The sequence below is a fragment of the Eutrigla gurnardus genome, assembly GCF_963514095.1.
Source record: "Eutrigla gurnardus genome assembly, chromosome: 10".
Taxonomy (NCBI): Eukaryota; Metazoa; Chordata; class Actinopteri; order Perciformes; family Triglidae; genus Eutrigla; species Eutrigla gurnardus.
The window spans coordinates 3,896,201-3,917,003 of record NC_139924.1 but is presented as its reverse complement, the minus strand read 5'-3'; the positions used below and the strand labels follow the sequence as shown (position 1 = coordinate 3,917,003).

Below are 20,803 nucleotides of genomic sequence, written 5' to 3'. Positions count from 1 at the left end.
GTAAACACATAAACAAATAACACATAAAAATACTGCATTTCACTCATAAGCTAAATGATTTACTGTGTTATCGTCTCCAAGACTTTACAGATTTACTTTCAGTTTCATCTGGTTCTTTGTCATTTGAACGATGGTTACGTATGTAACTGCTTGGTAGGAAGCCAACTTCCACTGAAGTTGACCAATCAGAATGACACAGGCCTGCAGGCAGATGGGGGTGGGGGAAAAGACCCCCTGTGGAGGTGCATGGCTGTGTTTCCACACAGAGAACACTCCAATCTGAATGTTCAGCACCTGGATGACAAATGCCAATAGGGTCACGAGGAAGATCGACTTGCCCCTTTTTAATGGCTTGAGAGGGTGGCTGTCGCAACAGGGTTCGTGGCCACATTGACCCTATAAAACCTTGGAAATGTGCAAGTCGATGCCCATGATGCCGCTACACATATGTTGGTAAGTGGGACTCTGTGTAGGACTGCCCATGACGCAGCTACACTGAGTTGAGTGACTACAAACGCAAGTTGGACTTGGAAGGCCACTATTAGAGTAGGCATACCTGATGGCCTCCACAATCCACTAGGATAGCCGTTGCCTGGACAAAGCCTGGCCTCGTGCTTGTCCTGTGTGGCAGAAAAATAATGAATCCAACTGCCGGAATCCAGCGGCCATTTTAACATATGCTTTCAATAGTCGGACTGGGCATAGGCGAATATCACCCTACCCCAGTTCCTCTCCTTGGGTTGGGGGCTGAAAGGCTCTCAGACTGAGCGGCTGGTTAGCATACGTTGCGGATAAGGTCTTGGGCAAGAATGACGGGCTTGGCCACAAGGTTACCCTGTGCCGTCGGGACTCCACTGCAGGCACTCCCGGCCGACAGACAGAGCATGTAGCTCCCCCACTCTTTTTGCCGATGACATGGCTAGGAGAAACGCAGTCTTCAAAGACAACCATTTTAGTTCTGATCCCCCCAAGAGGGTCGAACGGGTGCTGACACAGTGCCTTCAGTACCAGAGGCAAGTCCTAGGAAGATATTATCCTTCTTTGAGGGGGCCTCAGTCGCTGAGCACCCTTAAGAAAGCGGGTCACCAGACGATGGGATCCCACTGTAACCCCTTCAACCCTGTTATACCTGGTAGATACGGCAGCTACATACACCCTGATAGTGGATGCTGCAGGGCTGTCGTCAAACCATGACGCCGTGGCTGTCCGTCCAGCGAGCTGTATAGCACCAGGAACCAGACTCTCCCTGGCCATCTGGGGGTTACTAGATGCACCCTTTGGCCCTCCTGGAGAATCCTCTCTAGAGTGGGTAGTATGAGAGGGATTAGGGGGAATGCATAAAGGAGCTGCTGGGGCCTCCCATGCGCCAGTGCATACTGGCCCAAGGGGCTTGTTGATCCCTGAGTGAGATCCAGAGGGGGCAGTGTGTCGTGGCTTGAGAGGTGAAAAGATCCACCTCTGCTCTTCCATATTGGTGCCACTTCCAGGTTCAGCCTCCATTTGCCTTGATTGGGGTGTTGTCTGGACAAGAAGTCCGCCATGACATTCTGTGTGCCTGGGATGTGCATTGCCCTCAGGCTCAATAGCCGAGGGTAGGCCCATGAGAGTAGCTGCTGATGCTAGTGATGCTAGAGACCTTGTGCTCCCCTGGTGGTTTATATGGTAAACCACTGACATGTTGTCCATCCTTAAAAGGACGTGGGTCCCTGCTAGGACTGGCAGGAAATGCTTGAGAGCAAGAGCGGCTACCTGTAGCTCCAACACGTTTATGTGTTGCTCCCCCTGTCGAGGGTCCCATGAGCCTTGGGCAGTTCTGCACTCCCACACAGCCCCCCATCTGGCCAGGGATGCATCGGCCGTTACCACTTCTCTGTGAGAAGGAATGGACCCTAAACGAACCCCGGCAGTCAGGAATGACTGCTTCTCCCATGGCTGTAACCCTTTTAGGCAACTGGTGACTGTTACCAGCTTGTGCCTGTGGTGTTTCAGATGCAGCCCAAGCCTGTTGATCCAAATTTGGAGAGGCCTCAAAGAAAGAAGGCCCAGCAGCACCTGGAAGGACGTGAGCATCAGAGCTCTGCCTCTCCTGAATAGCACTATGCGGAGGAGAATCTCGTCTACCCGCTGCCGAGATGGGGTTGCCCTCATCCTCTGACAGTCCATCCCTTTAGGTGGCTGTTCAACGGCCTTAGATCCAGTATTGGGCGAAGTCCACCCCCCTTCTTTGGAATTAAAAATATGTGGAATAGAACCCACTGTCTTGCGATGGTGGCCCTAATTGCTCGATGGTCCCCTTTTCCAGGAGGGCCGTGACCTCTTGGCGTAGGGCCAGAGCCTTGCCCTGGTCCTTCATCACGGTCATCTTGACCCCTTGAAATTCCGGCGGTCGGCGCTTGAATTGAATGCCGTACCCCCTTGACAAGGTTGACACCACCCAGGGGTCTGTCCTCCCAGTCAGTAATTGAGCTGTTCTCTCTTGAATCGTCTGACAGCCGGACTGTAGACGTCACTAGTCTCCGACATTAGTCTCCCTAGCTCTCCTGTCAAATAGGCAAATGCCTTCAGCGAGGCCTCACTTAGGACTTCCGCTGACTAGTCTGTTCCAGAGGTCTGGAGGGTCTGTGATAGGGACAGTATGAGGTGCGACATGGAGTTGCCTATGTGCACCACTCACGCCGCCGAGTCATATCGCTCCCCCAATTAGCTTGGTGGTCAGGCGACACTGGCTGGGGACAACATGCATCTGGCCTCAATGCCTCATCAGGTGAGAGAATAAGGGCGGCGAGTGCCGGCTCTATACAAGGCATGCGGTCTCGACCATGACTGGCGGCATCCTGCATACTAGCCAGGGTTCTGCCGTCACTGGGGAGATGGGAGAAACGTCTGGGGTCTGCCCAGCATCTCTGCAACTCCTCAATGAAGGGAGCCTAAGGAAGAACATTAAAAGACTCTGTAGAAGGGGCCTACCTATTTACCTGCGCTGGTGGCGCATCTAAGCCCAGCGCCACCAACCCTTCATTGCGGGTTTCATCGCTGATGTTTGGCTAGCAACTGAGCCCCTCTGTGAGCTGTGCTCCTGGGTGTAAGAGCCATTAGACTCTGCATCTCCCTGATCCCCCTTCCACTCATCAACCCTTACCAGGCTCTCCGAGGCCCTGATTGAGAGCACATCCTCCTCTCGAGCATTCCCAGCCCGGGACAGCACAGGGGGCTGCTCTGATGAAGACCTTGAAGCATCTGCTGCGTAATCGCCAGCTCCCAGCCATTGTAGATTAAGGAGCATCGCCTTAATCTAAGCAAACTCCGATGCCAGGGTGGCCTTGGGAGTTTAAGCCTCCTCTTAGTGGGGACCTCCCGTGAGTCTAAGACCCTAAGCAGTTATTTGCAGTGGGTGTTTGGGGGTTCAACCCCCTCTCTAGTTGAGCTAGCCTAGCAGCCTGTGCGGATATGCTCATTCAAACTGCTTCATGCAAGCCTGTTCTGTCAACCCCTGCCTTAAGTGTTCCACGCCTAGACAGCTTGGACATTTATCGTGGCCATCCTCCGTCTCCAGAGGGGTCCAGCAGTCCACTCAAATCATCAACATCAGCTCAGGGAGGCTATCAAACAAATTAGGCAAAATAAATATGCGCAAATAAGGAGCGAACACACTCTCACCGCGCTGCCTAGTGTATAGGAATATTAACTGAAACCAGCTCACTAGCCGGGAAAAGAGAAGAGAGTGTTTGCCAACACGAACAAAAAATATTGTAAACGTGAAATGAGCACTTCGAAACAAAAGCGGAATTCGCTTGAGTTCTAACTCACTTGTAGGAAGATGGCGCGGAAAACATAAGATCAATCATCAAACTGAATAAGCCCGCGAGACCGCGAAAGCATGTCATCGAAAACTGTCTTGAAGGTACTGCACTATACATTGGATCGCCAGAAGGCGAAAGCGCAGAAACGACTCCACATAACAGCAAGCGCTAGCCTAGTTGCCGCAGTAGAGCGAGCCCACTCGTAACGGCATTAATAAAGGAAAGTAGTGTGGGGTGGCCAGTGGCGCAGTGGTTAGGGCAGCCGCCCCACGTACAGAGGCTCAACGTCCTTGATGCGGCGATCCCGGGTTCGTCTCCCGGCCAGGGATCAGTTTCCCGCAATGTCTTCTCCCTCTCTCTCCCTGTTTCCACACTGTCTGTAATAAAAGGCTTGAACGGTGCTCTAGCCAAAGAAATTATCTTTAAAAAAAAAATAAAGGAAAGTGTACTTACCAATCATGATAGAAAGTCACGTAGACAAATCGCAGTCTTATAAGATTGCGAGAAAAATCACAGTTCCAATCATTTGGTTTGAAAAGACACCAGCGTTTGTCCACATAATATGTTTTCACTCCAACAAACCTGCTTCCACATGAGATTTCAAGAGGTCGTTTCCGGGGTGAGCGTACCTTAAGTACCGGGGCGGGGGCATACGTCACCCCTGTCATGAGTGACTTTGTTGATAAACACTTGACCTGCACATGCATGTGATGGACATCCTTCAGCTTCATTAGCTGCATTGTCTCTAAACACATCTCTCTAGCACTAGCAGCGTTGTCTGGTTCTGTTTCATTAATGCAACACATTAAAATGTGTGATTTAAAGGGTCCATGATGGAGATGTTATGTCTTCAGATCATCCATCCATCCGGTTTGATTCCAGTGAACATGACATCTCTTTGTTAAAATCTTCCACCCGGGCTGCGGCCGAATAGTCAAAAACTTAGGTCCAAACTCCTATTCCTAACTCCTGTTCCTTGACCTCAGGGGAAAACGTCACGGGGTTAAGGAAAGTTGGAAGGAGATCGACACCGGTGATTGACGTGGGTCTGCCGTGGAGAAACTACAATAATGGACTACAAAAAACGCGTCGTCCACTTCTCTCCATGTTGTTGGTTTTATAAGCAGCTGGTTCACTGACCGGCTTCAGTTCCAGTAGCTCCTCCTTCCTGTTTGACCGTATATACATTTCATTTGTGGTTTTAGTTTCGTTTTTGTCAAATTTGTAACATGATTGAAATAAATAAAAATACCATTAAATTATTATCACTGTCACACATTTATCAACACAATTCCAATTACTATACTATTACTTTATGTCTGCAGTAATTGTTAAATATGCAAATACGCTGTTGGGGAAGTAGCAGGAGCAGATTTGGTTATCAAAAGATAATTATTAATGTCAATATAATTATCAATATGAATGATTATATTTAATATATTATTATGATATGATCATAAATGTACGGGGCACCATCCCTGAAATCAGGGAAAAGATAACCGAAAACTGTATTCAGTCTGAATATAAAGGTTTTATACTCACATGCCAATCATCGTGATCATTGGCATGAAGTAAAAACAATCGAGCAATTAGAAGGCGTGAAAGCCGAACACTAGCCTTCACAACCTGCTGTTATCCAGTGACATATACACAACAAGCACAAGAGACCGCTAGTTATGATATGATAATATTTATTAAAATCAGTAATAATGATCACAATCAATAACACTGCAATTAACAAAGCCTTATTACCTAATTACCTAAATACACACAAAGCTAAGCTAAACAAAGGAAGAGACACACGTGAAGTGTGTGTGTGTGTGTGTGTATGTGTGTGTGTGGGGGGGAGGAAAGGTGACGAGCGAGAGATGGCGGGGCCAGCCACTAGGCGGAGCTATTCCTCACAGCGTTCAGAGGCGGAACCGCTGACGTAAGATAGAATAGCGAGAGGGAAAGAGAGAGAGAGATGGCCAGACGCAGCCACCAGGTGGAGCTATTCCTCACAGCGTTCAGAGGCGGAACCGCTGACGTAGGATAAAATAGCGAGAGAGAAAAAGAGAGAGAGAGAGAGAGATGGCCGGGCGCAGCCACCAGGTGGAGCTCTTTCCCTAGCGTCCAGAGACAGAAACAGCTGATGTAGGATACGGGATACGGGTGTGCACATGTGTGTTAGCCGGAACAAAGAGAGAGCAGGGAATGCGTGCGTAAAACACGAAGGGTCAGTAAGCTATTACCATCACACGGGAGCTCGTGAATAGACTGGTGTTTGTTCGGCGGGAGCCCGGTCCTTTAACTGATAGTAGGTCGCTTACTGAGCTCGTGAATGTGGCCGAGGTTAGGCCACACACTGTTACAGAAATAAACCCAGCGGCGTGGGTACACAATCAGCATTCGAATACAACAATACAGAAAGTAACGGACTTGGCGGTCCTTGATCAAAACTTAAAACACGTTAACAAGAATTACAAGCATATCCTACACTATCGAATCTCTGCCTCTGCCCAGACAAATAGCCTCTTACTTTTGTCGATGTGCTTGAGTCCGTCCTATGCGGTGGCCGCGCTTCTTGACGCGGCGGCGGTGGCGACAGGCTGTGGTTCGCAAGTCCTCGTGCGGCAGGAGGGTGCGACGAGTCGGTTGAATCCAGACGAGAGCGGGGCTTATCCTTCTCGCTGATCAACTTGACTGAAGAAACCGTTGCGTTCTTCCTTCTGCAGGCAAACAAAGAGTTGCGTGTGCAGCGATCTTCTCAGGATCCAAAATAATAATAAAAAAAAAGAAAAAGGCTAGTAGGGAAAAAGGAGGGAAAACAGTCCGTCTCTCGTCCAGCGAGTTTGGGGGAAAAACTGCGACCTAGGACAAAGGAAAACGCTGCAGACGTTAAAAGTTCACCTCCTGTTGCAGCGGTGTGCTGCGGTGGAGGAGCTCACCTCCTGTTGCAACGGCGTGTCGCGGTGGAAGAAAAAGTTTTAAGGTGGCGCTGGTTTATATATCCCACGGCTGATCCCGGGGACCCCCTGGGGTCCCTGTGTTGTCAGCCAATAGGGCACCATTTGTGTGACGTCACATTTCACACCTCGGTGAGAGGTAGAACAAGATGGAGGTTTTTGGGGGTTGTAGTTCTTTTATCTCCTTTGTTCCTTTGTTCTGACCGCATGTGAAGGCTTTTGGCCACCATCTAGGCCGCTCTCTGTGTCCCCATTTGGTGAGGTCCCAACAACGCATATCGTTTGTTTTCATGAAAGCAGAGGTGTGCAGCGCTTTAAATGTTGCTCTTGCAAGGAATTTTTGGTTGGCGTCATCTCCTCTTCTTTCATAGGAAGGAAGGTTCGTTGTATCCTATGCTAAAGGAGATCTGTAAGGAAGCATTGGAGCTCCTTTCCTTTGCATTTAGAGAATTTGAATGCCTCTTATCATGGCGGCTACTTGTTTACTTCCGGGTCACTTCTTCAGTTAGGAACCTTCCGAAGAAAAAAAGACTATTCGACTGCAGCCCCGGACTCAAAGATGAACTGAATAGATTCTGGAGGTTCTGGGAGTGAATTGTTTCTAGGTGATGTACTTTTTCTTTGGGGGTAGGTATCAAGTATTGTCAAGTTAAGATGACATCACGAGTCAGAGAGACGGCATTCTGAATAAAGACCATGAACATGGTTTATAAAGTCATGACAGATACATTTCACATCTATATTTCAAAGGCTGCACTTAGAGCTGTGCGATATTACGATATATATCGTAGTACGATATAAAAATGTCTACCGTAGGATATAACCCTCTGTCGTTTATATCGTAATTTTAACGTGTAGGCTACTTGTTTAGCACTGTTGCTACATGCATTTCCACTGCATGCGTCTCCGCTGCGTTGCGTCTCCGCCACGCCAGCGGAGCAGATACGTTTCACTTTAGTCTATGGGTCAATCCCCACCAGGTCCGCTGCGCTGCGTGTCCGCTGCGCTGCGTGTCCGCTGCGTCTCAGCTCCGGCAGTCCGCAGCTCTCCGCAACAAATACGGACTTCTATTTCTGGTGGATGCCGGACCACGGCGCAGCAATTCAGCACAGGGCAAATATAGCGAAACAGGAAGTTCGGTACATACTCAACAATAAAACTTTTCAAAATAAAACACTTGTGTTAATAAAACCACTTGACTACGTCAAAAAAAGCCTACTGGCTGTCCTAACCTGAATAAGATATTTATTTTTTTATATTTACATAAAAGCTTGTAATAGTTTTCGTTGCAAAAAGTCACGAATAAAAGGAAAGAAGAAAGTGCCATTAATTTGCCTTTCATTCACATGGTTATCAAAAATAGTGCTGAGATGTGATTGATTTATATATATATATATATATATATAATTCTAAGAAAAAATACTATATCGGGATATATATCGTTATCGGGATATAAAATTAGCTATATCGGGATATAACATTTTGTCCATATCGCACAGCACTAGCTGCACTCATCAGACACGACGCCTCTCTAGACATAAAATTGAATCTGCTCCATAATAAATTAATGTTTTTGATTGGTTAGTTGGTGCACTGTAAAACTGAATAATTATATAACCCAACCGAACATATCTGACTACCGAAACAAACCAAAATAACTGAAGCTCATTGTTGTAGATGTTGAAGAAAGTCTCTTGACATCTTATAATTTTGTCATTTGTTTTCATCTGATATAGTTCCCCTTTAATGTCTAATTATTAATATTATTATTTTTATTATAATTCATGCTTTAGTCTCAGTGTGCTGTATGACAGCAGATCATGTTGTGTTTCGCCTCATGGTGGCGCTGTATTCTCACTGTTACTGTGATACAGTCACACTGATGAAGGAGCTTCCTAAGAAGCTGGTGATGATGATGATCATGATGATGACGATGATGAGGAATTTGTTTTGTGTAATGTATTAATCGGATCATTTCAAAGCAGAGCTGCATTTAAGGGTTAAACAATCATGACTCTTTGAAGTGCCAAAGAAATCTGATTTACAGCAAATTAACTAAAACTAAATCAATACTAAACTAAAGAAAAACATTAGACCTGAAACAACAATTTAACCTGCTAAAACTGTGGCAGCATGTCATGATATTGGGGAAATGCTCTTTAATAAGTACACTTTAACCTTTGGCTTTATGAGTCAAGCTGCAGGGACTCTAGAGCGTAGAGCTATAAATAGTCCTGTTGACACTCTGAGAATAACTGAAGTCTCCTGTTACTGCAGCGACACATGGACCGACAGACCTGGACCCAAAGCACCATGTTAGACCTCAACACAGACCTGAACATAGACCTGGACCCAGAGCACCATGTTAGACCTCAACACAGACCTGGACCCAGAGCACCATGTTAGACCTCAACACAGACCTGGACCCAGAGCACCATGTTAGACCTCAGCACAGACCTGGACCTAGAGCACTACGTTAGACCTCAACAGAGACCTGAACACTAGAAAAAAAAAGTATTCTTAAATGCATCTCGATGCATACGTGGACGATTCTGAATCGATTCACAAATGTCAAAAATCAATTATATTTATTCTGTATTGTTTATGGAACGCAAAAGGCAGAACTCGGATATGCAGCACCCGGACAGTCTGTGGCGTTGCACATAACAGAGGCACGGCTGAGAGAGAAATCCGACAGGCACCCGCTGCATTTACACCGATAATGTTTCATTATTCATGGCCGAAATAAACACTATTACTGCTTTGTACATGTTGTGGAAGTCCCAGACACACCCGGGGCCTATACTACGAAGCGAGTTCAACATACCCAGGGTATCTTTCAGTTATCCAGCTTAAGTAACCCTAACAAAGGCAATCGGAGATAAGCGGTCACACGAAACTGGTTATCAACTCGTTAAGTCAACCCAGGGTTTACCTGTCCAGCTATGAGCGCATGCACATGAAAGAGGCGGGGTTTGCAGCATTTGACCAATCACAACATGGACCAGTCTACGGGCAGCAGAGCGGCATATTTCACGTACGAGGAGCAAACCATAATCTTACAGAAATACGAAGAAGTTAATATAATACAGTCAAAAAGCAACAATTTCATCTGCCAAATGCAGGAAGGACAGCTGGCAAAAACTTGCCGACTGTGTGAATGCGTAAGTCGTATTAATAGTATTAATAGTTGTGTAATATGACTGCCCCATCATAAAGGAACTACTAGATCTGATTGATTAAATTAATGTGTTAAGTGCGCTGATAGCTCAGTTGTAGAGTTACCACCCCATGTACTGAGGCTCCCTGCAGTGGTCCCAGGTTCGAATCCCTCCTGCGGTTCTCTTTTAAAGCATGTCGTTCCTCTCTCTCATCCCTTGAACTCTCATGCTGTCCTCCCACAATAAAGCCGAAAAATATAACTTTAAACAAACTTTAAACATTTGCTGAGATGTATTCTTATGGCATGTTATATGACAATATCAGCCTAATTCTTTCAGCTGCAATCCCGATGGTGTAAAACGGACTTGGGAGCAAATAAAATAAATATAAAAACATAATTCAAAGTGGTCAGTAGGCTGTATGCTGACACAGATCAGTCATGCCCTACGATGATAATCTGTATCTCTCATATAAAACATCATCAGGGACAGACAAAAGGGTTTTGCCGGTCTCTGAACAGAGAAAGTGATCTTATTGGTCAGTAGGCTGTGTTTTTCTCCACGTTGATCTTTTATCAGGAACATAACCTGCTCTGGAGGAGGTTAGCTCTGCAGCGTAAGTTACCATGGCGATCTAGCCTGGTAAGAAGAGAACCAGCGTCGTAGGACGGAAAACCCAGAGTTAACCCTGAAGTTACCTCCCTAAGCTAAGCTATTGTAGGGCGGTGTTATGCAGCCTACAGCCCCCCCTGGTGGCACAGAAGTGTACTTGCTTCAGGTAACATGCCTCAGTCCTGTTATGTGCACAGCCTGTGAATACACGTTACTGAGAGACACAGCTCGACTCTGTCTGTTATTTATGCACCTACACTTGTAACATGGTGTCAGAAGCTGTACTGGAACCCAGAGTGAGTGTGACTTTGCCTGACAGCGTGCGTTTATTTGTTTTGATAGGCTTATTAGAAGTTTCAGTTAGCCTGCTAGCATTAGCATCACGTCAAGACGATGGCTTCCAACATTCCGCCACCGGAGCCCATGAAGATGACCGGGGATGTTCCCAGCAACTGGGTTAACTTTTGCTCTGAGTTTGAGGATTATTTGCTTGCAACCGGGATCGACAAGGCAGAGAAACCGGTGCAGGCAGCAACGTTCAGGAGGCTAATGAGGAAGGACCGCCATCATGTTTACAAGCACAACCTGCGACTCACAGTGGAAGAGCGGAAAGACACGGGCGCCATACTCAACAAACTGCGACAATAATTTACACCCACCAGAAATGTCATCTTTGAGAGATATGTTTTTGGCAACCTTAAACAAGAGGAAGGAGAACCTGTAGATTCTTTTGTCACAAGACTGAGGGAGAGCTGCCACATGTGAATATGGAGCTTTTAAGGGATAGTTCGGAATTTTGGACATAAGACCTATTTTCCAAGTCAGCCGGTGTGTTCAAGACGTCTGGAGACGTTTTCAAGAAATGTATTCAGTTCTTCTAGTTGCCGAGTTTGCTTGTGCTATGGCTAGCGCAAGTCAATCGTTCTAGCTAGCATGGCATTAAAAACACTCATACCGACTCCACAGTGCACCCGAGGCAAATCAATTAAAACACTAGACTGTCGATGTACATATCTGTGTTGACAGAATAATATTTGAAACAAAACTAACCTTGCATCGCATGAATCATCCATTTTTTGAGGGACTAGTTTCTCAGCAGCAGCGGAATTTTACTTTGCTCTGTCGGACTCAAAACTCTACGCTGCCTGTGAACACTTACCCTCAGCCAAAATCTCACGCTGAACTAAGTTAAAAACTTGAGAGCCCTGCCGTAGCTATGGCTTGGATTTGTTAGCAAACATTGCACCCCTGTGGTACTGCATGCTACTCAAAGCATAATGTTGAGGCCTGCCCAGAAAACCGTTGGTTCTAATAATAGCCTCCATTAGAGACCGACCTTTATTTCGCCAACAGCTAGACTGGCCATTGTTAGGGACCCGGCCAGTAATACAAAATACAGGCCTATATTAGAGGATTTACGGTATGCACCTACACTTGTAACAAATCCTGCTTCGTAGTACAGGCCTCAGGAAACTAAATGCTGTCCTGTCTGAGTTTATACCTTTACCCGGAGGGGGATCGGTGAATCTCATAGAGCTACATTCACAGCAGCAGTCGCTATCAAAAAACATGTGATTGAATTACAATTCACGGATAAAGAGTATGCCGAAGTAACGACGATGAGTAAAAAGTCCGAAGTCATGGTTTGTTAAGTCTGTCCGTTAAGACGATACGCAAATAACTTTAAAAATGCTTGTTTTGGTGTTTGGCTCGCTCAGAGCTAAGCTAGGCTAACACGGAAGCAGCTACGTGAACACTGAACATAACATCGTCTCGGCATAAATACGGCAGCAACCCTGTTGTTTGTTCCACGGACAGTCTCTGGTTTTACTTTTTTGTTTGGTCTCTGTATGAAACGTAAGATACTACCCCACGGCACCGGGAGACCACAGACAGTTACGCTGTGGTGTGTTGAAATGCAAGCTGCATTGATTATTGCATTGAAAGCTTTTTATTTTTAGGCTACAGTACACTGTTTTTCTCTCATGGATATGCTCATCGCCTGTAACAGGAGGACTTTGTGTTCATAGGAAGTCATATCTACTTGTAACAAAGAAAAGCCTTTTCTTTAATTAAATATTAGGGAAGATAATTAACCTGTTGATTTTCTTTACTGGTCATCACACAAGTAGGAAGTGACTAGCAAACTCTGAGTAGCAAACACAGATTTTTTCGTAGAAATTCATGCGTAGAAATGTACTCAAATGATGCATCGATAATCGGTTTATAATCGAATCGTTGACCTCTGAATCATAATCAAATCGAATCGTGAGTGGCCAAGAGATTCCCACCTCTTCTGAACACAGACCTGGACCCAGAGCACCATGTTAGATCTGATGACAGATCTGGACCCAGAACACCACGTTAGACCTCAACAGAGACCTGAACACATACCTGGACCCATAGCACTAAGTTAGACCTCAACACAGACCTGGACCCAGACCGTGACCCAGAGCACCATGCTAGATCTGATAACAGACCTGGACACAGGGAATCACATTAGACCGGAGCACAGTCCCAAAAAACAAAGCCCCACGTTAAACCTCAAGACAGACCTGGACCCAGATCTCAACCCAGTCCAGTTCAGGTGTCTTTAATAGCAGCGGGACAGTCAAGTGTCTGGTTAGTTCAGGTGTCTTTAATAGCAGTAGGACAGTGGTAGTGGTGTCTGTAGTAAAACTTGTAGTAAAACTACAGAAGTGAGGTTGATTCAATTTATGGATGAAGTAGGCACTTGTAGTTTTTTCATGGGAGCTGTAGTTTTTTCTGTGCCCACAAACAAATTTTTTTTTCTTAACCCCACAACGTGTTAGCAGGGTTATTTTTACACAAACAGAAGCAAACAGTGAGTCTGAACATAACTTCACATCCAAACAGAAAATCATATTTTTTTTTTTACCACAATAGGAACACTTAGTGTTTAAATGTCAATTCGTCAACTGTGAGGAGCCTGGGTGTAATCCTCGATGACCTCCTATCCTGCACCCCCAACATCACTGCTGTGGCCCCATCCTGCAGATTTGCCCTCTACAATATCCACAGGATTCGGACTTTCCTCACAAAGAATGCAATGCAACTCCTGGTCCAAGCATCTCCCGCCTTGACTACTGCAACTCTCTCCTGGCTGGACTCCCGGCCTTGGCGACTAAACCATTGCAGCGTATCCAGAACGCTGCAGCACGCCTTGTCTTCAATCTACCCAAATTCTGCCATGTGACCCCCCTCCTCCGTGACCTCCACTGGCTCCCTGTTGCAGCACGCATCCAATTCAAGATGATGACACTGGCCTTCAAGGCCATCAATGGAACGGCACCCATCTACCTTCAAACACTGGTCAAACCACATGCCCTGACACGAGCACCTCCTCTACTTCAGCTGGCCGGCTGGTACCACCATCGCTGAAACCAAACAAATGTCGCTCAGCAAAGTCTAGACTCTTCTCTGTTCTGGCGCCTCAGTGGTGGAACGAACTCCCGACCAATGTCAGGACAGCAGAGTCATTTGCCATCTTCTGAAAAAAGCTCAAGACTCACCTGTTCAGACTTCACCTCGATTCTGCATAGCATGACCCACTAACAACCCCCCCCCCCCCCCCCCCCGCCCCCTCCCAAAAATAAATGTACTTCTATGTTCTTACCTGTAGCACTTTGATCATAGCACTGTTTTTCTTAAGGTGTGTTTGCTGAATAGCTACTACTTTACTCAGACGAGGACCTAACACTTGTTTCTATTTTTTACCTCTTACTTTATCGGCAAAGATATGTTGTCTTTCTTTTGACAAATGTACTTATTGTAAGTCATTTTGGACAAAAGTGTCCGCTAAATGCCCGAAATGTAAATGAAAGCGCTGCGTTTTAATACCATCGACGACTAAATCAGAACTCAGTGTTTTCTTCATGAAAGTAAAAAAAAACAGAGATATTAAGCTCTAGAGCTGCCGGAGAGTGACGGTATTAATGTAGCAGCAGCTGAGCGGTGTGTCGTCACATGGAGGTGTGAGCTACTGGAGGGTTGTTACAGACAGACAGACGGGCTGTAATGAGTGCTCTGAGTGACTTTAAAGGTGTCAGCTGAAGTGCCCGACTCATTGATCCGGATCGATTAGTCCGTGGACTGCTTTAATCTCCTCCGTCAGTAGTCTGAGTCGCCTCTGTGAGCTGCTGCAGGTTTCTGCTGCAGGTTTCGACTGCAGGTCTCTGTGAGTGATGACCCGTTACTGCAGCCTGTTTCGGCGCCTGCTGTCCGGTGAGAGTAAGGCAGAGGAGGAAGACGAGGAGGAGGGCAGCGCTAACAGGGAGAGCGGCCAGCAGGGTGAGCAGACGCTCAACACTGAGCTGTAATCACTGTAGTAGACGTGACTTGTGGAAGTCTACCTGCTGGAGAAAGTTGCTGTTGTCAAAAGTTGGCAGCTGGACTCAGGTGCCTCATGTCCTGCTAGAGTTTTGTTTGTTGTCTGTCTCCAAACACAGTGTTGTCAAAGAAAAATCTGATTTAGAATCCAGTTTATTTGACAAACGTGTGACACATTGTAGTGATTTGACTGATGGACAGCTCCGAGGACAAATAGAAGCACACATACTCGATGCACTTTGTTTGATATGAATGAGCAGCATGGTGTTTTATGACGCAACTTTTATTTAAACTCAAGTGTGTTTAATGTATTTTTATTGATAAGCGTTATTTAGCAACATGTAAGTATAAAACTAGATGAACTGTACTATGGCAGATACACACTGGCCTCAGTGTGTATCATTCAGGTTATGTTGTTCATACAGGGTTTGGTTTTTCTTTTACAGTGAAGAACATGCAAATAATATTCAAAAACATGTAAATACACCTGCATAGTTTCAACTCAGTGTAAAGTTGTGTGCGTGTGTGCCTCAGTTTGTGTCTGTGTGTGTTTGTGTGCACTGCCTTAGATGTATTTACCAGATGTATAGTGACTTTTTGTGTAGTAATACAGACTATAAAATGTATTTACAGACTATAAAAGACATTCAGACTGTATAAAGACATATACAGATTGTATTAACACATCCTGAATATAAAGACATATAGTTTATATGAAGATTTCCAGACTAATATAAAGACATGCAGACTATATTAATGTAATGTACTACATAAGGCTAAAGACACACACACACACACACACACACACACACACACACACACACACACACACACACACACACACATATATATATATATATATATATACACACACAGTTTATAGTGTATAAGTACACACATGTACAAATGTAAATACAGTTGTAAATGCAGATTGATCCAGACAAAAGATGTTGAGAGAGATTGAGATGTTTGTACAGCATGTTGACTGATGTAAAGGTACACGTAGATTTTATTGGTGTATATATGATATTATATTCTCCTCTCCTGTCGTGTCAGCTGGTTGTATGAGTATTAATATCAGTGTGAACATCTCTGATCAGCTCACACTATCTTACACCTCGGTCGGCTCTCAGCCGACACTTCTCACTTCCCAAACATCTTCACTCATCCATCTGTCATACAGGCAACGCTGTTTCCGTCACTCAGAGCCTTCTGCTGTCTATGCATTACAAACTCATTTAACTTGCACTTTAATGACAGAACTTTTATCCTCTCTTATTGTAGGATTGTTTTAACACATGAAATGCATTTACAACATAAGTCTCATCTTTAAGTAGGTTTGTTTCAGATAGCAGCTCTCTTATTGATGGTCTAGTTTAGTTTAGTTTAGTTTTTCTGGCGTCAACGAAAAAAACACAGTGAAAGCAGTATTTTTTAGCTCCGTAGCCTAAAAACAAACAGCACAACTAAAATTACCTCCAACACCGTGTGCGTGTGTGTGTGTGTGTGTGTGAGACCTTGACAGTGATATCTCAGTTATATTTACAGTATCATGTATTTCTGTCTGAGCAGCTGTGTGTTTCCTCAGGTCTCTCAGCACCTCGTATCTCCGCAGCATCACTTCACATGAAGGCAGGAGAGAAATGTTTCATACGTAAATCATCTTCTGGATCCAGACACTTATGTAATAACAAAAACCGGCTCTCACAAATGGTTCACGGTTATTTAATAACTACATTTCAGTGAAAAACATGTAACAGCCGAGCATACAGTATGCTCCCAGAATAACAACAACCAGTCCTGTGGAGCAATAAACCGTCTAACAGCAACAATAATGTCAGATGAATTGGCAAAAACATCTACAGGAATATTAAGATAATGACTTACATTGATGTTACCAAACCCAAAACAACTATAATAAACATCCCAAAGACATAAAACGTCTCTCTGCCTCCCTCTGGTGGTCACTGGTAGCTGCCATAATTCAATGACTAAACAGTCCATGTGAAAATGTCTTAATAAATACAATTTTTATAAATAATCATCATCATATATTCTATTTTATAGCAGTGTACTGTGTCATTATGCTGCCAGTTATCATTGGTTATCATTGCAAGCACTGTAACGCACAGTACTTTACAGATAGTTTACTGCAGTAAAGGTACTAATACCACACAGTACAACAATCTGTTACAGTACATGTCTGTAATAATAACAAAAATAGCATTAATGATGGTAATTACAATAATCATAATAATAGTGATAATGATTATAAGAAAACTAATCATAATATTCAAGACAGTGTAGATATTTTAACTATTTTAAGAAAAGTACATTGAAGTTAGCAGTAGTAGTTTCAGCAGTATTAGTATTAGCAGCACCTCTCGTAGTATTAGCAATAGTAGTATAAGCAATATTAGTAGAAGCAGTACCTGTAGTGTTACTGCTTTAAGCCAGTAGTGCTGGTGTCTTCAGTGGTTTATTGGTCCATTATAGACACTGTGATTTAGTAGTATTAACAGGTAGTAGTATTGGCAGAAGTTGTATCAATTTGTTTAACCTGCAGTAGTACTGGTGTCCAGCAGGGGGTGCTGTATCTTCACTCTTCGGTGGTTTAATGAGAGGCTGCAGTTGAGTTTAGTACAGTGAAACCTGCAAGAGGAACGTTTATACTCCCTCACAGTTATGTTGACATCACAAATGCATAAGACATAACAAAGAGCAGTAAATGCCATTTTAAAATCCCACCAGCGCAGCTTTGTAACGATGGTTGGAAATAGAAAATAATAAAGCATGTTTGTTTGTGATCTGCAGCCTTTTTTTTTTACATGCGATGATGAAAGTGCAAGAACTAAAGAGGAACATCGGACTGAACTCCTCCTCGCATCTATTTTATGACACATCGTGTTGGATTGGAAGCAGGAAAACCTGCAGGATTCATGTGATCATTCAGTACATTCGTTGTGTGAGATGAGTCATCAGCAGAAAAGTGATGTAAAAATATATATTGTGTTTGTCTCACAACAATAGACAGTGGAACAATGCACAGTTGAACATCCAGCTGCTGTCCTCTTCGCCGCCCACACCGCTGCTTCTTCTGTCTCCTCCATTTATAGTCATCTTTTAGGGTTTAGCTGCAGTGTGTGTGTGTGTGTGTGTGTGTGTGTGTGTGTGTGTGTGTGTGTGTTCATAAGCTGAATGAATGTATAGAACATGTCAAATCTGGTACAACCGGCTGCAACGCATCTGTGTTTAGGTTAGGAATTTGTGTTTAAATCAGCTGTTTTTAAAGGACAAGTCTGGCGGTAATTCATATTTTGCACAAATGTGTAATACAAAACTAGATGAAGATAAAAGTAAATTAATTACAACTCAAATTATTTGTAGTCTTTATCAAACAAACAGGTAATTGTATTCATTGAAATCGTCAAACTTCATGATCAGAACTTGACTTCTCCTCTTTTCTTTCCATTTGTAATGTATTTTTGTAGCAGAAACAGCACCACATATATGTACGATATACACTACAGAGTCATTTACAGTGGATTCGTGTGGATGCAGATTTTCTTGAAACCACTCCAAGGAAAAACGGAGAAAAAAAGATTGTTTTGGTGTGTGTGGACGGGTCCTCAGTCTGTGGTGGTTTGATGGTTTCATGGACCTTTAAGTGTCCTGGTGACATTCTGCCATCCTCTGATGAGGCAGTTTGTCTATTGATCAGGAAACATACCTGAAACACACACACACACACATATACACACACACACACTGGACTGAAGGACAGGAAATCCACTGTGGCAGCACCGTAATCGATCCTCGCTCATTAACACCAAGCAAGTGTGTGTTTGTGTGTGTGTGTGTCTGCGTGTGTGTGTGTAGATATGAAATGATCAGACTGACATTATTCAGCAGTCCTGGACTATAAGACTGATTATGTGCATAGCATCATGGTCTCCTGTCTCAAAATAATAATAATGATAATAAGAACAACAATAATAATAAAACAGATGAGAGATAAAACACTGTGTTGATATAAATAAAAAGCCTGAAGCTGTGATTCATGGTGTCAAATCTTAAAACTGATAAGATCTGTGAATGTTGTGAATTATAATCTGAAATCAGAGACAGATCAGCTGATTAAATACATGACTGAATGGCATCTGTTACTTAAAGGTCCCATAATATGACAAACAGGTTTTCTCTGGTCTCTACACTTATAAACTGGTCCTGGAGACTTATAAACTGGAGAACAAGCGACTCCTGCATGGTCTCAGCAGCCCCCCCCCCCACTGGTACAACAGCGCTGCAGGCTGTTCAGATTCAGCTCCTGTCGTTACGAAACAAAGGGAGTCATTTGCATAGACCGAACTCCTCTGATGATAGGAGATATCCGAGAGGGGGCGTTCATCACGGAGGTGAAGTTCGGTTTGTCCTGCGGTGACACAGTAGTGAGATAGCGTTGTTTCACGATGTCATCGCTCAGAGCTAGACACGCAGATTGCTCTGTTGTTGGTTGTACAAACCAACATAAGTGCTTATATTCGGTCCCAGCTACAGAAGAACAGAAGAGACAGTGGTTGCGTTTCATTTTTAATGACAATGTGCCGGCTACGGTCCGTGTTAGCTTGTATTTGTGTGCTAACCACTTCACATCGGACTGCTTCAGTAACGAGGGTCAGTACAAAGCTGGCTTTGCCTCGACACTGACCCTCGTAAAAAGGATCTGTCCCAACCATACTGGACCCAGCAACTTCACCTGAACCACATAGGCGAGCCATAGCCATACATCCACGTAAACATTGGCGCATGCTTCCGTTAGCATAAGCTGTATCCCTCCTCACTCTCCAAGTGGGCGATGACAGACGGAGCTCATTAGCATTTAAAGGTGCAGACACAGAAACAGCCTGTTCTCAGCAGAGCTCATTTGAGCAACTTTTAGACAGCTGAAATTCAGGACCATGGATGGGTTTGAGGCAATGCATATTGAATCCAGTGTTGTTGGACCTGTTGATTGACACAATACAAAAATACCAAAAACAATTGGTGTCTCAAATAAACCAATAATATTAAAAGGGGTTGGGTCCAAAAACGTAGGGCTTTCAATAGGGGTGTGACGAGTTCTCGTACCACGAGATCTCGCAAGATTAAAGTCGACGATATTTCTCGTCGCGTTAAAAATCTGTCTCGCGAGATTTGTGAGCTATACATAGCTGAGGTTTTAATAATAATAATAATAATAATAATAATAATAACTTTATTTGTATAGCACCTTTAAAAACAGCAGTTAACAAAGTGCTTTGACATGGCTAGAATCACAACACACACAAATACAGTAAAAAGCATCATTGTATAAAATGTACAGAGGACATAAGAGGAAATTATTGTTAGCTTGATTAAAAAGGTGCTTGCAAGGAAAGAAAAACAATGGGATAAAGGGATAAAAAGATAAAAAGACGGCATCACAGGAAGGCAAGTCTGTAAAAATGAGTTTTAAGAAGTGATTTAAAAGATGACACTGATTCAGCAAGCCTTATCTCCGCGGGCAGGTCATTCCAAAGCCGAGGCGCTCTGACGGAGAAGGCACGGTCACCTCTGGTCTTGAGCCTCGGCCTTGGAACCGTTAAGAGAGACCCGCCCGCGGATCTAAGGCTGCGAACAGGTCAGCATGTCTGCGATGTATTCTGGGGCTAGACCTTGACGAGCCTTAAAAGTGATCAGTAAAATCTTAAAATCAATTCTAAAACGTACTGGGAGCCAGTGGAGTGAGGCTAAAATTGGAGTGATGTGATGCCGTCTGTTAAAACCAGTGAGAAGCCTGGCTGCTGAGTTTTGAACCAGCTGGAGGCGAAAAGTGATTTGTTATTGATGCCAGTTAGGAGGGAGTTACAGTAATCTAGACGGGAAAATATGAGGGCGTGGACTACTTTTTCTA

The 20,803-nt window shown here is 44.3% G+C and overlaps 1 protein-coding gene across 2 annotated transcripts in view; it reads left to right on the top strand.

Annotated features, from left to right (window-relative positions):
* LOC311020128 (fibroblast growth factor 12-like) overlaps positions 1–20,803 on the top strand; it is a 63,358-nt gene that overhangs the window by 15,032 nt on the left and 27,523 nt on the right. The window contains exon 1 of one of the 2 annotated variants that reach the window (XM_084020001.1): positions 14,601–14,832. The exons of the other annotated variant lie outside the window; for it this stretch is intronic. Coding sequence (XP_083876127.1) covers positions 14,727–14,832 — 106 coding nt within the window. The 5' untranslated portion in view covers positions 14,601–14,726. Of the gene's footprint in view, positions 1–14,600; positions 14,833–20,803 lie in introns of those variants that run through there. 2 annotated transcript variants of the gene reach the window in all.